The sequence below is a fragment of the Macaca nemestrina genome, chromosome 20, assembly GCF_043159975.1.
Source record: "Macaca nemestrina isolate mMacNem1 chromosome 20, mMacNem.hap1, whole genome shotgun sequence".
In the NCBI taxonomy this organism is placed as follows: Eukaryota; Metazoa; Chordata; class Mammalia; order Primates; family Cercopithecidae; genus Macaca; species Macaca nemestrina.
In genome coordinates this window covers 1831543-1850246 of record NC_092144.1, presented here as the reverse complement: position 1 = coordinate 1850246, position 18704 = coordinate 1831543, and the positions used below count along the sequence as shown (strand labels likewise).

At 60.1% G+C, this 18704-nt stretch overlaps 2 protein-coding genes across 4 annotated transcripts; one reads left to right on the top strand and one right to left on the bottom strand.

The window, feature by feature from the left end:
* Positions 1-221: 221 nt before the first annotated feature.
* On the bottom strand, positions 222-10786 carry LOC105487243 (signal peptide peptidase-like 2B). Of its 3 annotated transcripts, none has more exons than XM_071087098.1 (5): positions 10640-10786; positions 4849-4968; positions 1838-2020; positions 607-696; positions 222-396 (listed from the first exon to the last, which is right to left on the bottom strand). In XM_071087098.1, exons 1-5 carry the CDS (start codon positions 10784-10786, stop codon positions 253-255), a joined length of 684 nt encoding a protein of 227 aa, XP_070943199.1. In that variant the 3' UTR covers positions 222-252. The 3 variants fall into 3 exon arrangements, with proteins under 3 accessions (XP_070943199.1, XP_070943200.1, XP_070943201.1); XM_071087099.1 differs by lacking the exon at positions 10640-10786 and adding an exon at positions 5146-5253; XM_071087100.1 differs by having other exon boundaries at positions 233-400.
* On the top strand, positions 10715-17017 carry LOC105485817 (LSM7 homolog, U6 small nuclear RNA and mRNA degradation associated). The gene is made up of 4 exons (XM_011748327.3): positions 10715-10863; positions 10947-11037; positions 14573-14644; positions 16726-17017. Exons 1-4 carry the CDS (start codon positions 10774-10776, stop codon positions 16866-16868), a joined length of 396 nt encoding a protein of 131 aa, XP_011746629.2. The 5' UTR covers positions 10715-10773; the 3' UTR covers positions 16869-17017.
* The last annotated feature ends 1687 nt before the right edge of the window (positions 17018-18704 follow it).

Here is an 18704-nt window from a genome sequence, read left to right as displayed (position 1 = left end):
TGTACCTGCCACATCCACACCTGCCCAGCCCTGCACACCCACCAGGTCCCCGGAGCCCACCCCAGCAGGAAAAGAGCCTGATTCTGTCCCAGGACCTCCTGAGGAAGAAAGGAAGGGCTCCACGGGGCGAGCCGTGCCTGCCCAGGCCAAAGCGCTCACTGCTGTTCCGGATGGGAAGACTGGCCGTCCCAGGCCGCGTCAGAGCCGCCCGCCCACCCGCCCACCCATCACAGCCCACACACGGCGCAAAACTCACTTCTTCACGTCCCGACTCCCGGCCCAGTAGCCGCCGATGGCGACAGTGCCCACGGCCATGATGAAGATGATGACCATGTTGTAGTCCAGCACTGGCTCATGAGGCGCATACAGTGCCACCCTCACCATGCGGCCGAAACGCTGCCTCAAGGAACACACCAGGGGCAGGCATCAGAGCCACCCGCCAGCCACAGGTCAGCGTGCAGCGGTGGGCTATGGGGCTGGGGCTGGAGACCCTGGCCTGCAGGGGCCACGCCTCACCCACCACCCCGGCACAAACCCCCCCGGCAGCCAGCCCGAAGCCCCCGCCCATCTCCTCGGGAGCGCGCGTCTGAGCAGCGGCAGGCCTACCCTGAAGATGTCCAACATGTCTTTGTAGCTGAGCAGGGCCACAGGAATGCCAATCTCATCATATTGCGTCTTATTGCCCCCCGGGGGGACCTGGGGGCCCAGAGGAGGGAGCGGCAGGCATCACCCGCAGCAATGGGTGGGCCCCCAGCTCTGTGCCCATTGCCTCCTCTCCTGGGACCCTCACTCGAGGCTCAGGCCAGGCTGGGGGCGCCTGTCTGCTCCCCCTCTGCACCTGACAGCCTCCGGCCTCCCAGGAGGACCCAAGGACAGGGAGGCCCAAGGGCATCAAGACTTCTTCACCCGACAACAGGGCCCCGGGCCTAAGACAGCCAATCCCTCCCTCAGCCGTGGGACTCCCTAACCGCACACACACGTCCTGAGTGACACTTGTCACAGCCCACGCCTGCCCACTAGGCCACCTTGAGCCCCGCACCCACTGAGGGCCTCTCTCAATGACGACGGCAGCACGTGCAGACGGGGATGACACCCTCGGCTCTGCCCGGCCTGCTCTGGCCTCAGCCCTGAGACCCTGCCCCAGGCCTCCCCGGGTGGCCAGGCTCAGGCTGCAATGCTAGCGGGGGCAGCCTAGAGCCACGGGCAGGGCTGTGAGGGAATTCCTGCACTCCATTTACTTCTTACCCCAAAACTACACTTCAGGGGTGCCGTGCACCCTGCCCAGCCCAGCAGTCAGCGTGTCCCTGCTGTGACCAGCCTTGCCAGGCCCCCAGTTCTCAACCACAGCCCGTTTCACAGCAGATGGAAAAGGGGCTGGGCTTCAGGCCACTTGGATAGGACCACACAGGTGAGCACAGCCCCACCGGCTCGAGAGCCAGGGCACCAGGGTCCCCAGAAGGGGCCAGTTCAGGGCCAGGCCATCTGCTCCGCAGAAGACACCCCAATCCCATCCCTATGGAGAGTGTGGTTTCCCTCACCCCGGGGGCTGCTCTAGCACAGGCACCCAGCAAGACCACGGCCAGAGTTCCACAGCCCCGGCCAGCAGCACAGAAAGAACAGACTCATCTCTGCCCTCCCCACAGCCACACTCAGCCCGGATCCTCCCCACAGCCACACTCAGCCCGGATCCTCCCCACAGCCACACTCAGCCCGGATCCTCCCCACAGAGGGCCTGCCTTTGGTGAGAAATCAGAAGAGCAGCCCCTGCCGCTGCTGCCTCCTGCACCCCCCTCCTGCCCCTGAGAGCTGGCTCGGCGGTGGGGGTGCAGGGCCGTACCAGCCTCTCCCTGCTGACGATGAGCAGCCCGCGTGCTCCGCTGCCCTGGGCCAGCCTCACTTTCTCATAGAAGGTGCAGTTCCCCCGGGCCACCAGCGGGATCTGGTTGCCAAAGCCGTGGGCAGGGAGGTCCGCTGCGGAGCAGAGCAGGGAGGCCGTCCAGTTGCGCAACTGCAGGAAAGACTGGAAAGGCCAGGGCACGGTTTCGTCTCACGTGATGTGAGTCACCAGGAGGACCCAGCTGCCCCTTCTCCCACCCGAAGCCTGCGCTGAGTTAGATCTCGGCTCTCGCCTAAAGCCCCGCATGGCCTCGGCCCCACCTAGGCAGAGCCATCCCTACGGTGGTTCCCACAGCAGGGCGCTGGGCGACGGGTTGGGGTGCCTCATCTGAGCAGGGCCGGAGTCCTCACAGACAAGGCTGTCCCCTGACACCTGAGCCACCCTGCGAGCCATCACAGCTCACTCAGCAAGACCGAGTGGGTCCCCACCACAGCCCCACCACGGCCAGGCATCTGTGAGAAACGGGAGGGGTTCCAGTGTGCGGAGAACAAGGCCCCGACTCTCAGCGACCTCACAGCCCAGGAAGGAAGCCAAGACACATGTGCGCACGCACACATGCGCACACAGCCAGGCCAGTGCACACACACACACGCACACCCACAGCCAGGCTGGAGCACACACCCACAGCCAGGCCGGAGCACATGACACACACACGCACACATGCACACACACACACACCCACTGCCAGGATGGAGCGCACACACATGCACGTGCACACATACACAGCCAGGCCGAAGCACAAGGTACACACATGCAGACGCAAGCACACACATGCGCACTCACGCTCAAGCACACACATACCTATTACACACGCGCACACACGTGCACACACACATAGCCCAGAGCACACGGCACACACGTGCACAGGCAAGCACACACCTGTGCACTCCTGCTCGGGCACACACACCTATTACACACACATGCATGCACACACACCACACGATTCACACAGACAAACGCACTCAGGCATGTGCGCATACCTACGACACATGAGCTCACACGCACACACTCATGCACACACGAACTCGAATACACAGGCACACCCACACACAAACCTATTATGCACACGCACACACATAAACGCACACCTATTACACACGCACGCGTGCACAGACACATGCACGTATCCACAAACATACCTATTACGCGGTTGCGTGCTTACACACACCTGTACACACACACACGCACTCACACACCCATACAGAAACCTACTAGATGCACGCTCACACACGTGCACACAGACACACACACTCAGACCCATGCACATGCCCCCACACACCTATTACACACGCTCACATGCACACGTGTGCTGACACACCCACACACGCACTAAGGTGCATACATGTCCATGCACATGTCTATTACACATGTGCTCACACACACACTCAGGCATATGCACACACACACTCACGCAAACTCACATAAACATGCACTCAGACACGTACGCGTGTGCAGGCACGTACCAGTTACACACGTGCTCACGCACACACTATGAACAAAGCAGACAGGAAGACCCTAGCACCTCTTGGCCGACAGGCCTCGAGGGATCCAGGAGGGGGCGGGACACAGTGGGAAAGGAGGTGGGGCCTGAGGGACACAGTGGGAAAGGATGCGGGGCCTGAGGGAAGCAGTGGGAAAGGAGGTGGGGCCTGAGGGAGGCAGGGTCTGAGGGACACAGTGGGAAAGGATGCGGGGCCTGAAGGACTCAGCAGGAGAGGTGGGGCCTGAGCAATGCAGTGGGAAAGGAGGCAGGACCTGAGGGACTCAGTGGGAAAGGAGGCGGGGCCTGAAGGATACAGTGGGAAAGGAGGCGGGGCCTGAGGGACTCAGTCGGAAAGGAGGTGGGGCCTGAAGGATACAGTGGGAAAGGAGGCGGGGCCTGAGGGACACAGTGGGAAAGGAGGCGGGGCCTGAGGGACTCAGTGGGAAAGGAGGTGGGGCCTGAAGGATACAGTGGGAAAGGAGGCGGGGCCTGAGGGACTCAGTTGGAAAGGAGGTGGGGCCTGAAGGATACAGTGGGAAAGGAGGCGGGGCCTGAGGGACTCAGTCGGAAAGGAGGTGGGGCCTGAAGGATACAGTGGGAAAGGAGGCGGGGCCTGAGGGACTCAGTCGGAAAGGAGGTGGGGCCTGAAGGATACAGTGGGAAAGGAGGCGGGGCCTGAGGGACACAGTGGGAAAGGAGGCGGGGCCTGAGGGACTCAGTGGGAAAGGAGGTGGGGCCTGAAGGATACAGTGGGAAAGGAGGCGGGGCCTGAGGGACACAGTGGGAAAGGAGGCAGGGCCTGAGGAACATGGTGGGAAAGGAGGCGGGGCCTGAGGGATGCAGTGGAAAAGAGGGTGGGGCCTGAAGGATGCAGTGAGAAAGGGGGCAGGGCCTCAGGGATGCAGTGGAAAAGAGGGCGGGGCCTGAAGGATGCAGTGAGAAGGGGGCAGAGCCTGAGGGATGCAGTGGGAAAGAGGGCGGGGCCTGAAGGATGCAGTGAGAAGGGGGCAGGGCCTGAGGGATGCAGTGGGAAAGGAGGTGGCGCCTCTGAGGGAGGGAGGGACCCACCCAGCAGCAGGTGTTAGTGCCCCAGTCGGGAAGATGGTGAAAGGAACAGGTCTCGTCCATGAGACCCCACTGTGCCCTCTGCTGTCACTCCTCCAAGGAGCCCTCTGTCCGGGCCCACCAGATGGGGAGCCCAGCATGGAGCAATAGAGACCCTTGTCCACCACATGGGGCTGAGCCGGTGCCTCTAGGTTTGCATCCCAAGGCCCTATGGACAGCCTGCATTGATGACCAGGGTTGGGGAGGCCCAGGGGAACTAGGGGCTACCCAAGAGTCCCCCAGACCTGGCCAGGGCCTGCCTCTCGCCTCTGGATCTTTCCTGCAGCCCTGGCTGGATGAGTCTCTAGAGCCCTGGGGCCCACGCATTCCCCCCCGCGGCGGCACCCAGGGGGCGGGCACTTACCGCCTTGCTGAGGTCATGCGGCAGATGGGCCCACTGCGGGTTGTAGAGGATGCAGTAGTCTTTGCCTCTGGGGCCCCCAGCCTCGGAGACCACGTGCACCATGCCGTACTCGCAGGCCACCTGCGGGACAAGGCCGGCGATCAGAGCCACAGCACGGGAAACAGGCCCGAGGAGACAAGGATGCCTCCAGGAAGGGCGCCCGTGTTCACGAGGTCGTCTGGGACGCCTCCCCGTCTCGACAGGACAGACAGGGATGTGACGGTGCATGGTTTATAGCAAAGACGCAGACCAGCTCACCTTCCTCAGGGGGACCCAGGCTGGTGACCATGAGTGTGTCAGGTCACCTCTCTGTGGCTCCCGAGTTTCTGCACCAAAAAACAGGGATCGCATCACCTCCTGGACCTCCCAGGACCAGTGGGCACGGTGGGAGAAGGACAGCCGAAGGCAGAGCCCTCAGCAGGGAAGAAGGGCAGGGCCCGAGCGGACCTGGCCCTGGGCTTGGGCAGGAGGCCTGAACAAGCCTCCACACCCCCCAGGTCTGGGTGGCCTTTGACCCACAGCCCCATGAGCACTGCCTGTCAACTGGCACTCCAGGGGCACAAGGGGGTCCAGGCACATAATGGGTCCCAGACCAGGGGGATGGATCCCAGGTCGGCCGGCATCCCTCAGCTCCTGCTGGAAGAATAGCAGGAAGCAGCTGAGCCAAGGGGCCTACGGGCACTGGGTCCTGAGTGGGACAGGCTGAGGTTTGCCACAGGTCACGCTGCCACCAGCAGGACAGACAGCGTCGTGTTCCCCGCGAAGCCCCAAACCAGCAGAGTCCAGCACAGCAGCTCCCCCTTCCCGGGAGGGAGAAGGAACAGCCAGTCAGGACTTCAAGTTCGTGCTCTCCAGCCTGCAGCAGCAGCAGCTCAGAGAGGGCCACAGGGAGAAGGTCCGGATCCTCTGGCAGGAGCCCCTCACACGGAACGGGGACGAGTGGCCAAAGCCGGCCAAGAGGAGCAGGGGCGGTGGCCCACCGCACCGGGACAGAGCGGGCCCAGGCCCTTGCCATGCTCTCAAAATGAAGTAAGGGGCAGGACCGGGCCCTAAAGCCCTGGACGCCTCCCAGGAGGGTCGCGGAGTAGACGGGCCTGGACCAGAAGGGCTGACCCCGCCTCCTCAACCCAGTGCTTAAGAGAGTAGGATGGAGCTATGAGGAAAGACGCAATTCCACATGCAGGAAGCTGGTGCTGCTCACCACACTTCCCACCGCGGGGACCACTGCAGACACTGAGGGGCTCTGGCCTAAGCAGAGCCACGGTTCTCCCAGCAGAGCCCAGTCCAGTCCAGCCGCCCACACCTACCATCCCCACCTTCCTCCTGCTCCCCTGCCCAGGGCCCCCACCCAGCAGCTGACAAGGACATCTCCATCTCATGAGGACACCAGTCACCGGAGGGTCCCACAGGGACGGGGCCCAGGTCCCAGCTGCTGCGTCACACTGCAGACCCTCACTGTGGGCCCCCAGGGGAGCCCGGCCTGCACAGGGTGGAGGGGTCCCAGGAGAAAAGCCATGTGCCAGGGACCAAGGAGACCCACCCCCGCGCCCTAGGCCCACCTGTTCTCAGGAGTGCCCAGGGCACTCTGCACACTGCAGGCTCCTGGGCCAGGCCTTCCGGAGCTGCAGGGCTCCTGCCAGGTTGTAAACCTCCCAGACAGACAGCCACACCCCCTGGTCCCCAGGGGACCTGCCATGGAAACAAACAGGCCACAGCCATTCACCTCATCAGGAACAGGATGGCAACATATCTGGAGGGGGACTGAGCCATGCACCGAAAAGGCCAATGCCACAACGCCACAAGGGCCCACAATGCAGAAGCAGCTCTGCCAAGCTGGGGCTGGGGAAGGGGAGCTCTGGCTTAGCTAAAGGTCCCGACGGTCCCTGATGCCAGACACCAACCCCAGCACACGGGCACAGATTGGCTCTCCAACAGCCGGGCCCTCACTGAAACCACACAAGGGCTCCGGCCTGGTCTGGGAGCATCTTGATCAAGGCCCTGGTGACCTCGGGGTGGCAGCATGGTGAAAGCCCACGGAGCCCCAGTCCCCACAATCGACTGGGGATCTCATAGCACTTGGCTAATGCTGCTTCCTTCCCACACCTGCCCCAGCCCAACTCCAAGCACCTCCCGTGTGACCTCCCCCAGAGCCGAGGCAGAGTCAGGAGCCCTTTCTTTCCAGTTCTGCCCACCAGACTGCCTTCCCTGAGAGCAACCCTTAGTCTGGCCCCGGTGCCGAGCCCGGAGGGTGCCCCTTCCAACACAGCCCCGCAGTGTTCAGAACCCCTCGCACCTACTCCAGGAGGGATGTTATGGGTCACGGCAGAGGCCAAGAATCCATAGTCCGGCCCACCGTCTGTGTTTGTAAATAAAGTTTTATTGGAACACAGCCAAGCCCATTCCTAAGGAAGAGTCTCTGGCTCTGGAGGTACAACAGGAGAAACCAAGCATCCGCACCACGGGCCACGTGGGCCACAGAGCCCAGCAAAACTACTGTCTAGCCCTTCCCAGAAAACACCTGCCAAGCTCTGTTCTATGGGATCAGGGACTTTGGTGAAAAGTGTCTATTGTGTAAAATGGGAACCGATAGAACTGCTTCTCTGCTTCTCTCTAAAAGGGTCATTTAAAAGCACAAAAGCACATTCATGCATTTTCCTCTCCACAATTCGCAAAACTGGTTTTCTGTTAAAAAAAACAAGCCTGGCCGGGCGCGGTGGCTCAAGCCTGTAATCCCAGCACTTTGGGAGGCCGAGGCGGGTGGATCACGAGGTCAGGAGATCGAGACTATCCTGGCTAACACGGTGAAACCCCGTCTCTACTAAAAATACAAAAAACTAGCCGGGCGTGGTGGCGGGCGCCTGTAGTCTCAGCTACTTGGGAGGCTGAGGCGGGAGAATGGCGTGAACCCGGGAGGCGGAGCTTGCAGTGAGCCGAGATCACGCCACTGCACTCCAGCCTGGGAGACACAGCGAGACTCCGTCTCAAAAAAAAAAAAAAAAAAAAAAAAGAAACTGGGAACAATTAGTCCAACGGCCACAGCTCTGAGGGCCCTGAGTTTTAGTCAGGCCCACCGAAATTTGGAGGAGCAGAAAAAGCTCGGGCTACAAGGACAGGCTCAAAGCCCAGGCCTTGACCTCCAAATCCTTCACAAATCGCAGCACAGATGCTTCGCCACTGCACACTTGTTTAGAAACTTCTAGGCTTAGAAACCCTGCTTTGAAGTGACTGTGAAAGCATCCATGTCAAGGGCCTTTGAAACAGGCCAGTGAGTCCAAGCCGGGAGAGCCTCCCTTCTGGGAACTCAGGAGTTCCAGGAGCCAGGCCGGGTCCAGCCAGGGCCACCAGCTCCAGCTGAGATCTGCTGAGGAATGGGCTCTATGGGGTGGGGGAGGGGAGGTGTCTCACTGGGGAGGTCACTTCCTTGCTCAGGGTCACAGAATGGTAGCAAGCGAGTCGAGGACTGTCACCAAGCAGGCTTCTGCCCAGAGAGCTAGTCTCATTCTGGGCAATCGGACTCAAATTTCCACTGCCGCGAAGCACCACCCCCCAACAGGGACAGGCCTCTCAGGGTGTATTTACAACCGGGGTTCTGGGAAGGCCAGGAGCACCTGCTCTCTCACGTCCCTCTGACACGTCCTTTGACTCCCCACCTTCCAGATAAAGCTCACACTCCTCAGCCGCCCCAGGTTAAAGTCCATGCAGCCCAGCACAGAGAGCCTTCCACAACCTGCTTTCCACCAGGCGGCCTGGCATCCAGCCTAAGAGGCCAAATGCTCTGCCTTCACTCTCTGCCTGGGGCCACTCGCACCACTCCCCCCTCCTCTGTGCCCCTGCTCCAGCGTCCATCCACGGCCCACCCCCCAGGACCTCCTTGGTGGTGACATCTTTCAGGATGTAAATCCTCCCTTCCAGCATTGTTCCACCCTAGACTCCAGCCACAGCCCACCCCTTGCCAACCCCAAATAACCCGCTAGCTCTCACACCTCCCAGCCCCCGCTCATGCTGCTTCTGGTGCTTCCAACACCCTTCCCCTCCTGCCGACCCGGCAAACTCCTACTCATGGCTCAGAACACCTGCTTCAGGGCTGGGCATGGTGGCTCACGCCTGTCATCCCTATACTTTGGGAGGCCGAGGTAGGTGGATCACCTGAGGTCAGAAGTTTGAGACCAGCCTGACCAATGTGGTTAAACCTCATCTCTACTTAAAAAAAAAAAAAAAAAAATAGCCAGGTGTGGTGGCGTGCACCTGTAATCCCAGCTATTCGAGAGACTGAGGTGGGAGAATTGCTTGAACCGGGAGGTAGAGGTTGCAGTGAGCTGAGATCATGCCACTGCACTCCAGCCTGGGAGACAGAGCAAGACTCCGTCTCAAAAAAACAAACAAAAAAAACACACCTGCTTCAGAAAAGCCTTCCCAGGCAAACTGAGTCCCTCCCTCCACAGCGTTCTGTGATCTTTCTATCTTTCTTCCACCTTTGGCTTTCCTCCTCCTTCCAAATGTCTGGGGTCTCTAGGTCCCTGGCCGCAGAATGGGGGGAGTCCAGGGGGCTGACAGGGCAGCTGGGGGTGGAGGTGCGGTTCGCAGAAAGCTTCTGAGGGGGCCCTCCAGCCTTGCAGAGACCACGGGCGTTTCAGGGTAAGAGAAAAGACTAGACAACGAAGCTCCTGCAATGAGCTGCAGGCTTCCCTGGCGCCAGGTCACAACTGGACGGCACGTTCATCCAGATGCGACATGGACTGACATACTTTGAAAGGGTCACTCCTGCTGTGTCGAGGATGGACTAGGGATGTGGGGGACAAAGGCAGCCACAGCAGGGGGATGGCGGTGGGGCTGGAAGAGTGGAGACTAAGAAGGAGCCCAGTGGCAGCGACACCTTAAGAGAACTCTGAGAGAGGAGTGAAGGTTAAGGGCCGCATTTGTGAGGCTGCTCCGGGTTCCATTCCCTGAGCCACCAAACTCAGGTAAGAGGGAAGATTTGGAATTAAGAAAATAAAAGATGCAGTTACGACAGTGCCATCTCGTAGACTGTCCCCGCTAGAACCTGACACTCTACATCAAAGGGTACACAATGAATATAAGGAAGGCGTGCTGTCCCTAGGCGCTGGTCACCCTGGGTAGCATCTCCAGAATCCACACCATAGTCGACCCCCCTTCTCCAGACGAGCAACTGACGCTCAAAGCAGGGAATTCCCTCGTCCAAGGTCACGGAGTAAAAGATGGAGCGGGGATACGACCCCAGTGCAGGGCTGGGCTCTTGGCCGCTCCAGGATGCTGGCCAGTCACTGGGGGACACGCGGGACGCCTCTGGGTTCCCCCACCGCACCCCCTAGGCTGAGGTTAGCTTAGCACCGGGCCATTCCGCCTAAAGGGAAACTGAGGCTCGGAGCGGGGTGGGCGGCCGCCTGCCCAAGGCCACAGAGCGGGAGAGAGGCGTCCCCCGCGGCGGCTGGAGACCCCGAAACGGACAAGCAGAACCGGGAGATGGAGGGGGCACAAACTTCAGGCCCGGTGGGAAGTGAGGGGCGCTGCAGCGGCGGAGGGCCTCCGAGGCGGGGAAGGGAGAGAAGCCGGGGACAGCCCCGCAAGGTCACGGCCGGGCCCCGGCACCGCCGGCCGACAACGAGGGGACCGCGGATCCCCGAGGCTGGACCCCCAAGACGGGCCAAGAGGGGTCGTTCCTGCGCGTAGCCTCGGGGCCGAGAGGCCGAAGGGCCGCAGCCTGCGGTGCCGTCGGGACCGGTGCCGCGCTCACCTGGGCCGCGAGGAGCAGAAAGGCCGCCACAAGCCGCGCCAGCGCAGCCGCCGCCACCGCCGCCATCTCGGCCGGTGCCCGCCGCAACCGTCGGCAGATGTTTCCCAGCAACGCCCCGAGACCCCGGGCCACGCATGCGCCGCGCATGCGCGTGGGGGGGAGGGGAGAGGTCACAGGGCACGGGGCGGTGTCTGCGAAGGGCCGCACGGCGCGACAAGATGGCGGTGAGCGCGCGGCGGAATCCGGAGCCGGGGGGCGTGGGGCTCGGGCCGCGCTCCAGGCCTCATGCGCTCTGCTTTCCCCGCAGGATAAGGAGAAGAAGAAAAAGGAGAGCATCTTGGACTTGTCCAAGTACATCGACAAGACGATCCGGGTGAAGTTTCAGGGAGGACGCGAAGGTGAGGCGGCTCCCGCCGTTGGCACCCCCCCTTTAAAATTTTAAAATAAACTCAGCAACAGAGGTGATGAGGATGCATGCAGAGGCGCCTCTTTTATTTATTTTTATTTATGTATTTATTTTGAGACGCAGTCTCGCTCCGTCGCCCAGTCTGGAGTGCAAGTGGTGCGATCTCAGCTCACTGCAACCTCCGCCTCCCGGGTTCAAGCGATTCTCCTGCCTCAGCCTCCTGCGTGGCTGGGGCTACAGGCGCCACCACTCCTGGCTAATTTTTGTATTTCTAGTAGAGACGGGGTTTCACCATGTTGGCCAGGCTGGTCTCAAACTTCTGACCTCAAGTGATTCGCCCGTCTCGGCCTCCCAAAGTGCTGGGATGACAGGCGTGAGCCGCCGCAGAGGCGCCTCTTTACACGCTTGACGCCGACTACCTTGTGCAGGCTTCCGAATTACGCCGGGAGGTAGGAACTGGTATGGCCATTTTGCAGGCGGGGAAACTGGGGCAAGGAGCGGGAAACAAACGTAACCCAAAGTCACAGTGGCGCAGCCGGTATTGGGATTTCCGGCTTGGCCTCCAGAGCAGTCCTGTGTGTCCAAGGACTGCCCCAGATCCCCACAGATCTCCCGGCTTCTCCTCTTCCTCCCTCTAAGTCAAGGTCTTTCCCGCACAGCAGTGTGGATACATTTGGGGCCGGATTCTCTGGAGTGGGGCCGTCCTGGGGCACTGCAGGGTGCTGAGCAGCATCCCTGGCCTCCACCAAGTTGTGACAACCTAAATAGCCTCAGACATTGCTTAGTGTTCTCTGGGGATAGGATCGCCCCCCGACCCCCAAGCTGTGATTGGGAATCACAGCTACTAAGGTCAGTCTCCACTCAGCGGCCAGAGGCACCTAATGAAAAAGAAATGGAGGCTTCTTGCTCCCTGCTGAAAACCTCTGAGGCTCCCCGTTGTTTTGGAGTAAAATCCGAATCCATACTTCTGATTATGACTGCAAAGGGCGGCAAAAGCACAAGTTCCACAGGTGCTTGCTCTGGGAAGCCCTCCCTGACCCTGGCGTCAGGCCCCCCATCGTTCTAGGATCCTGGTAGCACCTGTCACCGTTTGCGGTTTCGTGCATGTCAACCTGATGCTTGCCTCTGCCTGCGACTCTTCCATGGAATCTAGTGAAGACAGAGTGAGCTCTCAGAGGGCAGGAAGCATTCGCATGGGCAGTGGGCTGGTGATGCATGCGGCAGCTCTTGGCGGGGCGCAGGGACTCACGCCTGTAACCCCAGCACTTTGGGAGGCTGAGGCAGGCGGATCATATGATCAGGAGATCGAGACCAGCCTGACCAACATGGGGTTTCGTGAAACCCCATCTCTACGAAAAATACAAAAAAATTAGCTGGGCGTGGTGGTGCACACCTGTAATCCCAACAACTCAGGAGGCTGAGGCAGGAGAATCTCTTGAACCCAGGAGGCAGAGGTTGCAGTGAGCTGAGATCGCGCCACTGCACTCCAGTCTGGGAGACAGAGCGAGACTCCGTCTAAAAATAAATAAATCACACACACGCACACACACAGCAGAGAAAGGGTTTGCTCCCTGAAGGACTCACCTGATATGGTCAGGCTCACCCAGGGTGTTTCCCTCTAGATTGGCTCAAAGTCAGCTGGTTCAGGGGCTTAAACAGCTGCATAACCTAAGTGCAGGAGTGACGTCATGTCCCCTCAGAGTCACAGGCCCGAGCCCACACCCCGGGGAGGGGAACCTTGGTTAGAGACCTACCTACCTCAGTGCTCACATCTGTCCCCATGAGGAGGGCTGGCTCACTGGTCAGGCTGGTGCCAAGGACCTGAACCGCTGCGTCTGACCCCATCTCATAGGTGACAAGTTTCATTTTGCAGGGGAGGGACTTGAGCGCAGAGAGAGGGAGCCGTGGAGGTAGGAGCTAAAGCCTGTATGCAGGTGGGCAGACCTTCTCTGTAGAAGGCCAGACAGCAAATATCTTCAGCTTTGCAGCCCAGATGGTCTCTTGTCACAACCAGTGAGCTATGCCCGCAGAGCAGGAGAGCCGCCCTGGTCAGTGCCTGAGCGGGCGAGTGTGCTGGTGGGCCAGTGAAACTTTGGCATACAGAGATGAGCGGTGGGCCACTTTCGCCTCTGGTCGTAGTTCGCAGCGCAGAACGGCCATGGACAGGCTCACAGCCCTGCCTTGGGAGAAGATAGGCGGGCAGAATAATGCCTGGGGTGCCTGCTTCCTGAGATTGGTGGGGGGCATGCAGAGGGCAGCACCCTAAGGGGTGTGGGTTGGTGTCTGGAGGAAGCACCTGAAAGATGACAGGGGTAAGAAGGAGGGTAGGGAGCGGGTGGCTGTGGGACGCCCCTCAGTGAGCGCAGAGGCGGAACCGCTCCTGGGCCTGGGCTGGAGGAGCCTGGGGGGAGAGGACGGGAGGCCCGGACAGGGAGGGTGGGCTGGCCTCTGCTGAGGACACGCAGCTCCCCCTTCACCCTTCTCAGTGTCACCAGACACTGCGGAGCAGGATCAGATGGCAGAGGTCACCACCGGGTCAGAGAGCCCTAACCCAAGGTGCCAAGTTGTGACCTAAGGTGGCGAGGCTTGGGGGGTGGGGCAGGCAGCATGGAGAGAGAAGCCACAGCAACCGCCTCAGCCCCCAAAGCCTTTGCACCCGGGTCTCAGAGCATCTCTCTTGCCCGCTCCCCGCAAGCCCTGAGCTGCAGGGCTGGGATTTGTTCTTCTGTATTCCGTGAACTCACTGAGGGACCCAGCACGGGTCAGGCAGCGCAGTCACCACCGCTGTCCCAGCAGAGCACTCCGTCTCCCCTAGAGGAAGCCCTGTCCCCATCAGCTGTCACTGCCTGTCACCTCCCCGGCACCCACACATCCCCTCCCTGTCTCTGTGGATTGGCCTGTCCTGGACCTTTCATAGAAACGGGATCACACGCTGCGCGGCCTTCTGTGGCTGGCGTCTCTCACCGAGCGTGGCGTCCTCAGGCGCGTCCTCAGGCACATCCGCACCGCGGCCTGCGCCAGCCTCGCTCCTCTTCCCGGCTGGTGGTTCCACCGCATGCATGTGCCGCGGCCTGTTTTGCTACTGTTTTGGAGCCGAGAATTGTTTTTATGACTTTTAAATATCTGGAAAGGGATCAAAAGAAGACTGTCTCACGATGTGGAAATGATACGAAATTCCCATTTCAGTGCCTGTGTGTCGAGCTGACTGGCCACGGTTCAGCCACACGTGGACTCATCACCGAAGCTGCTTCCACCCAGGCAGCCCGAGCCAGCAGCTGTGACCGGCACCCTGTGGCCCACACGGCCAGAAGTGTTTGTCCTCTAGCCCCCTGCAGACACAGTCGGCTGCCCATGGTGGGGGTCACTCTGGAGGCGCCTGTCACCAGCCCCTCCCGGGAGCCCTCCCCCACCCTCAGTCCTCCATCCCTGAAGCAGTGAGCCCCATGCCTGGGCCATGCTGGGGCAGGCCCTGTACCCAAGATGGATCTCATGCCTTCTCATTTCTCTCCCCCGGTGATTTCTCCAAGCCAGTGGAATCCTGAAGGGCTTCGACCCACTCCTCAACCTTGTGCTGGACGGCACCATTGAGTACATGCGAGGTGAGTGGGGCGGTGGCTGAGGCGGGCAGCGGGATGAGGAGGGCAGTGGGGTGAGGGGGCAGCAGGGCAAGGGAGGCGGCCATGGGGCTGCCTGCTGCCTCTTCCTCTCTGAAACCCACAAAACCTCACTCTGAGGCACCAACGTGAAGCCTTGTGTTGGCCGATGGACGGGCTGAGCGCTCACCGGTCCTGGACGTCCTCACAAAGCTGGAAACTCCATTGTTGTGGGGCCTGGAGAGACGGGGAAGCTTCCCCACTGGTCTCTACATACTGACAGGGCACTTAAAATGCTCGCAGCACAGTTAGAGGACAGGCTTTTTAAATGTTGTATTATTTCAGTTTTTGTTAAACTGGTGTCGCGAGGGGCCGGGCACGGTGGCTCACACCTGTAATCCCAGCTGCTCGGGAGGCTGAGGCAGGAGAATCGCTTGAACCCGGGAGGCGGAAGCTGCAGTGAGCCGAGATGGTGCAACTGCACTCCAGCCTGAGAAACAGAGTAAGACTCCGTCTCCAAAAAAAAGAGATAAGCTGAGGTCTCACTGTGTTGCCCAGGCTGGTCTCAAACTCCTGGGCTCACGCCATCCCCCTGCTTCAGCCTCCCAAAGTACTGGGGTTCCAGGTGTGAGCTGTGGCACCCAGCCGAGAGCAGCCTTGCTGTGGGAGAGCGAGCGTGCTGTGGGACCCCTCTCGGGCCCCTCTCCTCTTCTGCCTTGTTAATCCCCACTATGAACGCAGGGCCCCCATCCCCTCCCCAGAGAACCCTCCCTCATTTCCCTGCCCCTGCTCGCTCTCCTCCCCAGTGAGGCCGCCAGGTCCTCAGACTCTCCCCGCTAGAAGATCCTGCTGCAAGTCCCCAGCCCAGCCCAGGCATCGGGGGGAGGCCAGGACTTAGAAAGAGACAGTCTTACCCCTCGGACCCATTGATACTGACACAAGATTTATTCTTGGAGCTGGCCACGGTGGCTCATGCCCGTAATCCCTGCACTTTGGGAGGCCGGGACAGGAGGATCACTTGAGCCCAGGAATTTGAGACCAGCCTGGGCAACATAGTGGGACCCTGTCTGTACAAAAAAAACAAAAAAAAATGAATTAGCCAGGCATGACGGTGCATGTGCCTATGGCCCCAGCTACTCGGGAGGCGAAGGCAGGAGGATTGCTTGAGCCCAGGAGGTTGGGGCTGTGAGCTGGGATGATGCTACTGCACTCCAGCCTGAGCGACAGAGCAAGACCTGGTCTCTAAAACAAAAATGTTAAAAACCTGGGCCCCGTGGTTCTCCCATGCCCCCACCAGCACACGACCACAGTAGTGAGGAGTTTCCATCGCTGTCAGCCTCTTCAGAGCTTGTCTTGGGCTTGCTGGTACTTCCCTGGGGTGCCAGCCCACATGATCCCCACGTGGGTCCCACCCACATGAACAGCCTCTTTTTTTTTTTTGAGACAGTATCTCACTGTCACCAGGCTGGAGTGCAGTGGCGCCATCTCAGCTCACTGTAATCTCCGCCTCCCGGGTTCAAGCGATTCTCCTGCCTCAGCCTCCCAAGGAGCTGGGACTACAGGCGCCTGCCACCACACTCAGCTAATTTGTTGTATTTTTAGTAGAGGCCAAGTTTCACCATGTTGGCCAGGATGGTCTCAATCTCTCGACCTCGTGATCTGCCCACCTCGGCCTCCCAAAGTGCTGGGATTACAGGCGTGAGCCACTGTGCCCAGCCCCCAGCCTCTTATAGGGTGAATATTGGCCCCCTAGGGTTCCAGGAACCCTGCAGAGACTGGGAGGCCCGGGGTGCCTGTATTCTGGCCGTCTGATAACCTGGTCCCAGGCCTCCCTGTTCCTGTGGTTTGTGGAGTGAGGGCAGGCTGTGGCTGCTGTCTGTGGAGCTGTCGCTGGTCTCTAGGGGCTGTGGGTCTGAGCCATGGGAGCCGGGGACCTGCCCCGCAGAGTGCACACCCTCTGAGGTCCCCGCATGCTCATGGCACCCGCAGGGTGCAGGTGGGGAGGGTGGAGCGAGGGTCTTGTGTCGGTGGAAATTCTCAGAGGCCTCCTGGAGCTCCCTCAGCCCTCTCTGTCTGCTCCTTCCCAGACCCTGACGACCAGTACAAGCTCACGGAGGACACCCGGCAGCTAGGCCTCGTGGTGTGCCGGGGCACGTCTGTGGTGCTGATCTGCCCGCAGGACGGCATGGAGGCCATCCCCAACCCCTTCATCCAGCAGCAGGACGCCTAGCCGGGCCAGGGCTGCAGGACAGGCCAGAGCAGCTCGGTTCCCCACAGACTTGGCCGCCGCTCCCACCACGGTGCTGCCTGCTGGAACGGAAGTGCTTTCCTTTTTGTATAGGTTGAGTTTTTGTTTTCTTAATAAAACTGCAAACCTCATTGTGTCTGAGCCCCAGAATCTTGCTTTTCCCTTGACCTTCTGAGGAAACCTGTATTCCTGGAGATTGGACTCAGACCCTGGAGCTCATCAAATACCAGCCATGGTCCCTCCTGGGGGTGAGGGTTCACAGGTGATCAACGCAGGCACAGGCAAGGCCGGGACAGGCGAGTCAGGAGCCTCAGTCCGATGAGGGGCTTGTGGAACCCCAGGCCAACCCCTGAGACAGCAAGAGCCGGGTGCATCAGGAGGGTGGGTGCATCAGGAGGGTGGGTGTACCAGGAGGGTGGGGTATATCAGGAGGGGGGGTGTATCAGGAGGGGGGGGTGTATCAGGAGGGGGGGGTGTATCAGGAGGGTGGGGTATATCAGGAGGGGGGGTATATCAGGAGGGGGGGTGTATCAGGAGGGGGGGGTGTATCAGGAGGGGGGGTGTATCAGGAGGGGGGGGTGTATCAGGAGGGTGGGTGTATCAGGAGGGTGGGTGTATCAGGAGGGTGGGTGTATCAGGAGGTGGGTGTACCAGGAGGGTGGGGTGTATCAGGAGGGTGGGGTATATCAGGAGGGGGGGTGTATCAGGAGGGGGGGGTGTATCAGGAGGGTGGGTGTATCAGGAGCGTGGGTGTATCAGGAGGGTGGGTGCATCAGGAGGTGGGTGTATCAGGAGGTGGGTGTATCAGGAGGGGGGTGTATCAGGAGGGTGGGTGGATAAGGAGGGTGGGTGCATCAGGAGGTGGGTGTATCAGGAGGGTGGGGTATATCAGGAGGGTGGGGTGTATCAGGAGGGTGGGGTGTATCAGGAGGGTGGGTGCCTCAGGAGCCGGGTGCATCAGGAGGCTGGACCCTACAGCCCATGCTGCTAACACCTGCCCCCACTGCTGCCCCCCTTGTGAGGTGGACTGGTCACCTACAGCCAGCCCCCTCTGGGTTCCTTCCCTGCTCACAGCGTGTCCTGAGATTGGGTACAATGGCTCTCACCTGGAATCCCAGCACTTTGGGAGGATGAGGCAGGAGGATCTCTTTGATCCCTGGAGTTCAAGACCAGCCTGGGCAAAATAGGGAGATCCCATCTCTAGAAAAAATGTATATATTTTTTTCTTTTGAGAAATATATATATATTTTATATATTTTTTTTTCTTTTTTTCATTCTTTGTTGCTCAGATTGGAGTGCAATGTCGCGATCTCAGCTCACTGCAGCCTCCGCCTCCCAGGTTGAAGTGATTCTCCCGCCTCAGCCTCCTGAGTAGCTGGGATTACAGGTGACCACTACCAGGCTTGGCTTTTTTTTTTTTTTTTTTTTTAAGATATAGTCTCAGCCGGGCGCGGTGGCTCAAGCCTGTAATCCCAGCACTTTGGGAGGCTGAGACGGGCAGATCACGAGGTCAGGAGATCGAGACCATCCTGGCTAACATGGTGAAACCCCATCTCTACTAAAAATACAAAAAACTAGCCGGGCGAGGTGGCGGGCGCCTGTGGTCCCAGCTACTCCGGAGGCTGAGGCAGGAGAATGGCGTAAACCCGGGAGGCGGAGCTTGCAGTGAGCTGAGATCCGGCCACTGCACTCCAGCCTGGGCGACAGAGCCAGACTCAGTCTCAAAAAAAAAAAAAAAAAAAAGATATAGTCTCACTCTGTCACCCAGGCTGGAGTGCAGAGGCACAGTCTCAGCTGACTGCAACCTCTGCCTTCCTG